At 47.6% G+C, this 10000-nt stretch overlaps 1 protein-coding gene across 2 annotated transcripts in view; it reads left to right on the top strand.

Moving 5' to 3' along the window:
* The window catches only part of LOC135817355 (FACT complex subunit SSRP1-like), a 27171-nt gene that overhangs the window by 3434 nt on the left and 13737 nt on the right, over positions 1 to 10000 (top strand). For both annotated transcript variants that reach the window (XM_065330523.1, XM_065330525.1), the window contains exons 3-9: positions 1775 to 1960; positions 2983 to 3088; positions 3536 to 3750; positions 4143 to 4237; positions 7426 to 7561; positions 7859 to 7962; positions 9864 to 9992. In XM_065330523.1, the coding sequence (XP_065186595.1) occupies positions 1793 to 1960; positions 2983 to 3088; positions 3536 to 3750; positions 4143 to 4237; positions 7426 to 7561; positions 7859 to 7962; positions 9864 to 9992 (953 nt within the window). In that variant the 5' untranslated portion in view covers positions 1775 to 1792. The remainder of the gene's footprint in view (positions 1 to 1774; positions 1961 to 2982; positions 3089 to 3535; positions 3751 to 4142; positions 4238 to 7425; positions 7562 to 7858; positions 7963 to 9863; positions 9993 to 10000) is intronic.

Here is a 10000-nt window from a genome sequence, read left to right on the forward strand (position 1 = left end):
AGGACACAGTTACCCCGTATCACATTTTTCCTAGTAGTATTGTCCTACCACGCTAAATGCAACGTATGGCGCGAATCCCCGACTTCGCCCGAGACAAATGTGCCCTTATGAACCATCTAGGAGTGACTTTCGACTGCATTTTCTTTGAATTGCATGGAAACACGAAAATCGGAAAATGACTAGGGGGGGGGGGGAGCTGCTGCCCCCCCCCCCCCCCCCCCCCCCCACACACCCTTTGGCTAGGACCCTGTAAGGAGTTGTACTGGTGCTTGAGATCTGCACACGTACTGGACGTACCACGCACTAAGTACATCATGTTGGATGTTTCCACCCGTTGAGTTGCAGACTAAGTGATGTCATTATAATTGATGTGCTGTCTCGGAGAGTACATGCTTGAATGGTCAGAATCAAACTGCTCTTTTAGATTTGTCGTTTTGTTTTTGGGCGTGTGTTTTGTTTTTGGGCGTGTGTTTATTTGGTTTATGTGTGTGTGCGTGTTTGAACGTGTGCAGTCAGCGCGGCGGGCAGTGCATCAGCTGCAGCTACAAGGCCAACCATGGCATGCTCTTCCTGCTGGAGAAGGGCTTCATCTTCGTGCACAAGCCCGCGCTGCACGTGTGCTTCGATGAGGTGGAAAACAACGTGGCCGCGGGATCGCAAGTTTCTGGGGGGGGGGGGGGGGGGGGGGGGGCAGATAATGTAATTAGTAATTACATTAGTAAAAAACGTAGTCGATCTACGGAAAGTCTTACGTAGACTGCATGCAGATCCGTGTTTCGCCAGAAGGAGTTTTCAAATCACATACCTACCCTTGGCAACACCAAACGCGACAGTGTACGACCCAGGGAGAGAGAGTCATCAATTTGTACCCCAACGGCCCAAGCCGCTTATGGAGCCCTACTTACCTACTCTAGCTAGACAACTTTCCGTCAGTGGAATGCAAACTCGCGAATTCATGGGTTTTCCTGCCCACTCGTGTAAAGTTGCTCAACTTTACATAGTGCAGAACCGCTCTGTAGTTTTGTTATTTTTCTTTGCTTTCTATTCCTTTGTCATTTTGTTGTGAGTCTGCACGCTTCAACTCAAACTCGCAAGGTTGATCATTTATCCCTTGCACCTTTAGGACATGTGCCCAGTCCTGAAGTTACTGCTAATTGGTTTTGTTTTATTGTTTTGCATTCACTTGCAGTAGATTCATGTGGGTGTTCTGATCGCTGTTTGAAAGCGTTAGAATCGGTGTATATTCACACTCAGCAGCTGAACCTTGCAGGCAGAAGCAGAACATTACACCGCTGTACTTGGTTATACACTTATAGTCACACCTTGCTTTTTATTTTATTTTTTATTTAAGTCACACCTTGCTCCTCTTCTTCCTCTTCGTAACGTGTGAATCTATAGTACACTGCTTGTTTTCCCTTGGTGACGTGCTACGCTTCACACCATTTCGCCGCCTCCCGCCTTGCTGCTGTGGTAGCTATATCTTCTGCTACCGTGAACTGCTTCATTCTCTTTGCAGTATGTTCATTTCATAACTTTCATAGTTTTTTTCCAAGTCTACAAGTGGAAGAATAAAAATCCTACGAAAGGAATCCGTTTGTCAGGACCTTTTGCAAGAACCCCCCCCCAATATAAAGTGCACATGGATGAGAGTTTCATGGGTATAGGATCAGATTAAATATTTCTGGAAAACCGGTCTAAGGTGACCAAGGCCCCCTGGAATTTGAGACGGCCTGTTAACGTCATTGTACCCCGTCTTTCCGTGTTTCCTATCCAGAACCACGGCCGTCTTCGCATGCAGCCAGAGAAGATCACATTCAAGGCCAGCCGAAGTGGCAAGATTGAACAGTTCAGCCCAGATGGGCTTGAGTCAGTCAACTGGACGCGTGCGCCAAAGGGCTGGGAGCTGTCACTGGTCGCCAAGTCCGGCTCCTGCACTCGGCTACAGGGCTTCAAAGAGACCGTACGTGACTCGCTGTCCCATGTGTGTGTGTGTGCGTGCGTGTGCGTGCGTGCGTGCGTGCGTGTGTGCGTGTGTGCGTGCGTATGTGTGTGCATTTGCGTGCACACACGGCCAGCAGTTAACTTCTCCGCTTTGTGGCATGACGGTTATGCCAACACACTCTCAAGTGTAAATTTTCGTACATTGATTGTGCCACGCAGGCAAATAGAAACACAGGAGTAGCGCATAAAGTCCGATCTTGCCAATAATATAGCAACTCCGGGGAATAAGTAACCCTAGCATTATAAGTAGGGGTGAAACGGTTCGGGTAAGGAACCGGTTTTGGAACCGCCAGCTGAAGAGAATCGGGTACCCGTTCCGTCAAATTTTGAACCGAAACTCAAAAAATCTCGTTCTTGTACAAATACATGTACACGTCAAGTCTACTCAAGATTTTAATGTCTTACCTCACGATCCCCACTCTTCCAAAGAGTTCTCTGGTCTATCTTCTTCGCACTTGGACTCTCCGATGTCTCATTCTTGCTCGTAAAAATGTTTTTTTCTAAAAATAATTGTCGCGAACGCATTTTGTCGGTCTGGACAAAAAAGTCCATGGAACCGATACCCGAACCGTGGGAAACAATGCTGGCATTCGGGTACCCGAACATGAAAAACATGGAACCGTTTCACCCCTAATTATAAGCACTGGCCTGTGCAATGAATGCAATTCTGGTTTATTCATGAGATTGGATTTCACTTGATTCCACCGTATGATGGACTATAGTAGACCGTGTCGGTGTCGGGGATTTGGGCTTTGCTCTTGTTTGCACACACTACGGGTTTCTGTTTCTTATTCTTGTTTTCTGGAGACTGACGTGATAGGCGTGCGTGCGTGTTTGTGTGTGTGTGTGCGTGTGTGTGTGTGTGTGTGCGTGTGTGTGTGTGTTTCTGTGTGTGTGTCCGTGTTTGCATCTGTGCCCGTGTGTCTTCTGTGCATGCGGTGTTCTTTGTTTTTGTTTTTTCATTCTGTATTTCTTTCCCAGGAAAGCCAGCGGTTACAAGGCAAGATTAGCAAATGGTACAAGCTGCCGTGGAGCGAAGTGGAGCGGTCTGTTCGCGGCCTTAGCTATGGGAAAACCGACTTTTGCGGTACGGCATCTTGCCAGCGTGGCTTGATCATGCTTTTTCTCCGTGTTGCTGTGTGTGTTTGCACTCTGCAGTCTCTTCACAGAATCTCGATATTTGATTGTTTCCTGCACTACAGGTGCATGGTGCTAAAATTGCTGATATTTGAACAATGCATATGATGACAGAACATAGAGCCATTGAGTGATGAGTAATCCCATCTTCTCTTACTCAGCATGGATGCGTTCCATTGCTTGTCCAGCTTGGCAGCTCGGTTGTTCCGTAGGGTTGTGTGTGTACTGCGTTGTGGGAGGCATGGGCAATGCCACAGGGTCACATACCAGACTATAGTGCGCCATCATAGTACTACTGTATGTTAGGTGATGATAGGTGTGTAGGTCAGTTTTTCCATAGTGACGTGCATGATGTCATTGCCTGTTTGCTTGGGGCCCTGCTTGCATGTACCTGCAGGCTCATCGTTGAAGTTTGTCATCGACGACAAGCCATCGTTTGAGTTGCCACTGGAGAGTGTGTGCCAGACATCCATCACCAAGAACGAGGTACACTTGGAGTTCCATCCGAACGACGAAGCGGACGTTCAGCTCTCTGAAATGAGATTCTACGTGCCACCGTCTCTCACGTCCGCTGTCGGTGATGGCATCGCCGACGACAAAGACGCAGCCAAGGTACAATACCATTGCACGCTAAGTTGGGGGTATATCATGTGACTACAAGACAGTTTACATGATCTGAGTGTTGCCAGGCAACAGCCAATGGGGAGAAAGGAGGGGGGGGGCTGGGTGCCAGGTCAGCAATGTGGTGTGCAAAACGCTAGGACTTCTGGGCTCACATTATCGAGGCATTCAGATAGCCTAATCGTGTTTTCCCGCCGTCAGCCCAAAGACGGCTACTACCTGCTTGTTCATATGTTAAACTAGCCGTCTTCCCCCTTGCGTTGCCAGTTGTATTGTTTTCGAAGTAGCCCTGGTAATAGCTATCATGCTGACACTATTTCCCAGTCTACAGTAGTGCAATTCCTGCTTCGTTTGCCATATCCGTTGCTTATTTTGTGGCTCAGGAATTCCACACCAAAATCACGTCACATGCCGACATTCTTCGTGTGTCTGGCGATGCGCTCATTACGTTTGACGAAATGTCATGCTTGGTGCCTCGGTAAGCCACTGCTGGCCGTTTTCAGTGCGGTGTGTGTGTGTGTGTGTGTGTGTGTGTGTGTGTGTGTGCGCGCGCGCGCGTGTGTATGCGTGTATGCACATTTGTTGTTTTTCTTCGGGTTTTGGCGGTATCTACATTCATGTATTATGTTTGTTTATAATTGTATTGGTTGACACTAGATGTACTAGTAGTTACCGGTTTCTCTGATAAAGCCCGGTCTATAGTAGTGACCCGGCAAGGGTTTTTGAGAAGTAATAAGAGAACAATCTCTAGTAGTATCGTGGGTCACATTTGCCGGACTATTCAGCAGTACATAAACTGAATGTTAAAGGGGAAGTATTCCCTAAAATCAAATTTTCACCAGTTGTAGTCTTCGGGGTGCTGAGTCAAATGGTCTTGGTCTGAGGAAGCTGAGACGCTCCCTTCCTACTTGAATCCCAATCAAACTCGCGCACTTGCACCGAAACTGGGTGACTGCGCCCTACTAGAAGGGGATTTGTATGCAAAATGTCACTTAACGCACTCTCCACATACAGGCATGCACCCGGCTCAGAACACATTGTTTTCTGGTTGGCATATCAGGGATATTGGGCGGAGCAGCTGGCGTGCATGAGAAAGACAGGTCGGCCTGCTCTGCGCAGGAGCTGTGACCCGGTGCACACATAGTGTGTGTGAGAGAGAGACAGACAGGTCGGCCTGCTCTGCGCAGGAGCTGTGACCTGGAGCACACAGAGTGTGAACGAGAGACGGTCGGCCTGCCGTGGGCAGGAGCTGCGACCGGTAGTGATTGAAATGAGCCAGCTGCGGAGATAGACTGCCCTCACCCGATATAAGTATATTGACAAGAGTTGTACTGACACTGTTATTGAGGAAATTATGGTGACAGTGACGGAGAGATAGTAATCCCCAGTCGAATGGGGTTGGGAGGGAAGGGGAAATTGACACTGACGGACAAACCAGTGAACAGTCAAGTCGTCAGAAAGCAAAAGTGACAAAGGAGTCTCTCTTTTCTCCTTCTCTCTCTCTAAAGCAAGATTTGGAATGCATGCGTGGGAGAGTGGCGCGCGCTGCGCATGCGCATGTATAGCAATGACATCATAATCAGATGCATGATCATCAGACTAAGTATGAGTGGTAGATGTTCCACGTTCGTTAACAGGGCTTAGCGGACACGCTAAACCACCATAAAAGCGCCATTTCGTTCTTATAAAAGCACGGATGACCGCGATTGGCCCATATGTTGTAGTCTTTTGGACGCTGAGTCGACTGGTTTTGGTTCGAAAAGGCTGCGATGCAGCGTTCCTCCTTTATTCCCAATCGAACATGGTTGAACAAGCGGTCACGTGCTCCTGCGTACACCAGTCACCTGGTCACCGTGCCTGCAGGGTACAACTTACTAGCCTGTTTGACCTTTTTTGGGTGTAGTCCTGTCACTCGAGTTGAACTCGAGTTGAACCTCGGTGTGAAAGTTGTCGCCTGCTGGCGCGGTGACCAGGTGATTTGGGCACCCAGGAGCACGTGACCGCTTGTTCAACCATGTTCGATTGGGAATAAAGGAGGAACGCTGAATCGCAGCCTTTTCGGACCAAAACCAGTCGACTCAGCGTCCAAAAGACTACAACATATGGGCCAATCGCGGTCACCCGTGCTTTTATAAGAACGAAATGGCGCTTTTAGTGACATTTTGCATACAAATCCCCATCTAGTAGGGCGCAGTCACCCAGTTTCGGTGGAAGTGCGCGAGTTCGATTGGGATTCAAGTAGGAAGGGAGCGTCGCAGCTTCCTCGGACCAAGACCATTCGACTCAGCACCCCGAAGACTACAACTGGTGAAAATTTGATTTTAGGGTATACTTCCCCTTTAAATAGGAGTACTTGAGTACATTGTGTCATGCACGTTATTGATCTACAGTGCGGATCGGCTATAGGGTTGTCGGCTATAGTAATATACCTCTTATAGTGATCGTATTCTCAAATTCATTTTCGTAAACCACCCCTTTCTATACATATCAGATCGGCTATAGTAATAATCGGCTATGGTAATATATCGGCTATAATGATACGATTTCTTTGTCAAAATGATCTTATTGCATACATTTTTCATCGGCTATAGTGATGATCATAAAAAATTATACATCGTACATGGCGAGATCTGATCGCGGCAGCCAGGAAGCGCTGGTACGACTATGAGTATGATATCCCTCGGAGGAAATTCGAAATGTTTGGCGTTGGCTGTGCTTGTTCCGGGGCATCCTCGAGCGAGATCGGAGGCAGTAATGAGTACCAGCGCTGAAGCGCTACCGTGGTCTCCGCCGAGATGTTGGAGAAGGCATTAAGGTAACAGCGAAGACGATCAGGGACGCGGAGAAGCTTCTCCGTGACATACGACATCACGCGTCGATCGACCTGCCACTTGGAACGGTTTCAGCAGTGATGAGTTGAGCGATGGCGACCCAGACTGAGACTCTACTCCCACTAATCGATCATGTAGATATTGTTGATATGTCGATTGAATGTGTTGAAGTGTTTCTCTTCCAAAAGAACACATTTGTTGACAGCAACTCCTTGAAAACTCATGTCAAAAAGTCGCGAAGTTTTTTGTTTCCGCAGGAACTACATGTAGCTCTGCACTGCGCGTACTGCACAGCACGCTTCTGCACGCTGCACTGATTCGAATGACACCATACACGCATTTGTCAGGCATACCTAAGTATGCATTATCGCCTATAGTAATATATCGCCTATAGTGATATTTTCACGAAAATCAAACACCAACGCTATAGCCGATCCGTACTGTACATGTATTTCCTTTCTGGTGGCTATGTTATTGTGGAACATTAGTCTTGACAATATCTCTTTGAGTTTACTTCAAGGTAGGTTTCAGAAAATTCTTCATATGGTCAGTTCCTCTCTCTCTCTCTTTGTACCTTTAGATACGGAAGTTGGCTGATAGTGGAGCATTGAAAGATAAAAGCATAGTCCCTAATTCTAGCGCAGGTGGTCCTTGAACTAATAAGTAGCCCGGGCTCTCATTAGAGAAAGTATGGTATGCAAAGTTTGGGTTATTGGCAGCCCGTGTGAATCTGTTGTCGTGTGCAATCTACAAATTTCTTCTCTTTATTTAGTTGCTCAGTTGTTGTGCTTTGCATCTCCTTTTCCCACGTTTCCCTCTGCCATTGCCGATATAGTGGACGCTACACAGTGAAAGTATACCCAGGGTTTCTCTTCCTGCATGGCAAGTCTTACGACTTCACCGTTCCCTTTCAGTCCATCGTGCGACTCTTCCTCTTGCCTCACAACGACATGCGACAAATGTACTTTGTGGTGAGTTTCTGCAGATGCCTGCCTGCCTGCTGTTTAAGTTTCTTGTCTTGTGCGAGGATCATGTATTCTAGTAATATAGGGTTGAGTAATTATCGGAGCAGCAAAGGAGGGAAAGGCTGTTGTGTCTTCGAGTTCACACTGTATCATGGGCGATCGGCCAACAGGAAAGTGACACTTGCTCCAGGTAGTACTGCAGCGTTTGCACTAAGGCATGACTGTGATTCGTATTTGTCTCGGTCGTTCTCTAATATCTCCTCCTCCCACTGTTGTGTGTGTGCATGCGTGTTTCTTGCCTAGGTGGCTATGGACCCTCCTATGAGGCAGGGCCAGACGCGCTACCCTTTTCTGATTCTCATCCTCAACAAGGAAGAGTCGATGGAAGCAGAGGTGGCACTGTCAGAGTGAGTCTGCCGGTGTGCCTGTTCTTATCATGCGTGCAACGTGGCATTGCTTTTGTTGTGTACCGTCAATTGCTGTTAGTACCGCCATACTTCTGTTTCACACAGAGGTCATGTTTAATGACAACATTGTAGATACGTTGTATTTAGTGGCAAACCAGTGCACGTTGTGCCACTCCATACAGAATACCGAAGAATTCCGCGGACAGGCCCATGGGCTTATCTGATTCAAAGGGGCATCAGATGAGTGTAGATGTGGGCATGAGCTTATACGCCAATCACGATGCACGGCAACAAGATGCACGGCAACAAGCACACAGAGCATACTATAGTAAACCCTGGTGTAAGCGTCCTCTGGGTTTAGCGCACTGTGGGACCTGGTTCTAAAGACCACCTGGCTTAAACGACCGCTTTTGCTTGCGCCGTGGGGTGGTCACTTCAACCAGGTTTTACTGTAGTACTAGTATTGGTTTACTCTACCCTGACTGCACTGCCACTGCAGCACGTAAGTCAGTGCACTTGTGCAGTGATACATTGGCAGTGCACTATTGTAGGCATGTGTATTCCGTGTGATAGTATCGTGGTGGAGGTGGTGGTGGTGGTGGTGGTAGTGGTGGCGGTGGTGATGGTGGTGGTGATGGTGGTGGTGGTGGTGGTGGTGGTGGTGGTGGTGGTGGTGGTGGTGGTGGTGGTGGTGGTGGTGGTGGTGGTGGTGATGGTGGTGGTGGTGGTGGTGGTGGTGGTGTGTGTGTGTGTGTGTGTGTGTGTGTGTGTGTGTGTGTGTGTGTGTGTGTGTGTGTGTGTGTGTGTGTGTGAATCCCTATTTTTCATTCTTGTCTTTTTCGACACACACACCACACCACATACTCCGGCATACACACATTTGCCTTGCAAGCTGTTGAATGGTGTAATCCCAGCACGAGTTGTTACCGTATTTCCGCGCATATAAAGCCATGGCGTCATAGGTGAAACATCGCTGTTTTGGACCAAATTGTTGGAGAAAATAGCATCGGTTTTAACGCCATGGCGCTAAAAGTGAGAGACGCTTACATGAAAAAAATCGGCAGAGTATGAACTTGGAGAACTCGTATGGTGCTGTTGCACGTTCATGTCGAGCATCCATATACTTTCAATTTTCCCTGAAAATTTCAAATTGTGAACCTATTGTGTACAAGGTGGCATACAAACTTGTGTGAAGGTGCGGTGGCGGTGTGGCATAATTATGACAGTGGGGATGGGTACATGTAGAGAGAATCACCGCTACTGTAGGTTCACTGAAAGAATTGAACTCACCTTAAACGCCGGATGCAACTTCCTCCACATTGAATTTTGTTCACTTATAACGCCATTATATTCGGATATAACGCCATGGCTTTATATGCGCGGAAATACGGTATGTCTAACATAGCTGTTCGTTATCATCGCTTCTGCGATGGGCATATGTGTGTGTGTGTGTGTGTGTGTGTGTGTGTGTGTGTGTGTGTGTGTGTGTGTGTGTTTTGTCTATGTCTGTGTACACATGGATGTCATGCACATGTCGGCATGGGGGCTTCTTCGCCCCACCTGTCCATGTGAGCCAGCCGGAGACGTTTTGACAGAGCTTGTTTTACGTCCTGGATACGGAGCAAGCAACAAGACTCAATATGACACTGTGTCTGTGTTTGTGTTTGTACATGCGTGTTTTCATGCGTTTTGTAGAGACTCGGGTATTGAGCCAATAATAAATGTAGAAAGGAACAGGATGTTGAAGCTAGGTGTCAGGGCATCGAATGTCTCAGTACTCTGTCAGTTTTGTCCCTAGTTGTTGCACTTTCTGACTGTATATAGATAGTATCTAGTTACAGTGGTGGAGAGTTACTCTTAAATCGTTTCTGTATGTCCTTTTTTCTTTCTACGTTTTGTAGAGAAGAGCTGGAGAAGCAGTACCAGGGTAAGCTGACTCAGCAGATGAATGGGCCTATTTACGAGGTGCTGAGCCGCGTCATGAAGGCGGTCGCTTCAAAGAAGATCGTCGTGCCTGGCAATTACCGAAGGTAATGAT

Source organism: Sycon ciliatum, chromosome 5 (assembly GCF_964019385.1).
Source record: "Sycon ciliatum chromosome 5, ocSycCili1.1, whole genome shotgun sequence".
Taxonomy (NCBI): Eukaryota; Metazoa; Porifera; class Calcarea; order Leucosolenida; family Sycettidae; genus Sycon; species Sycon ciliatum.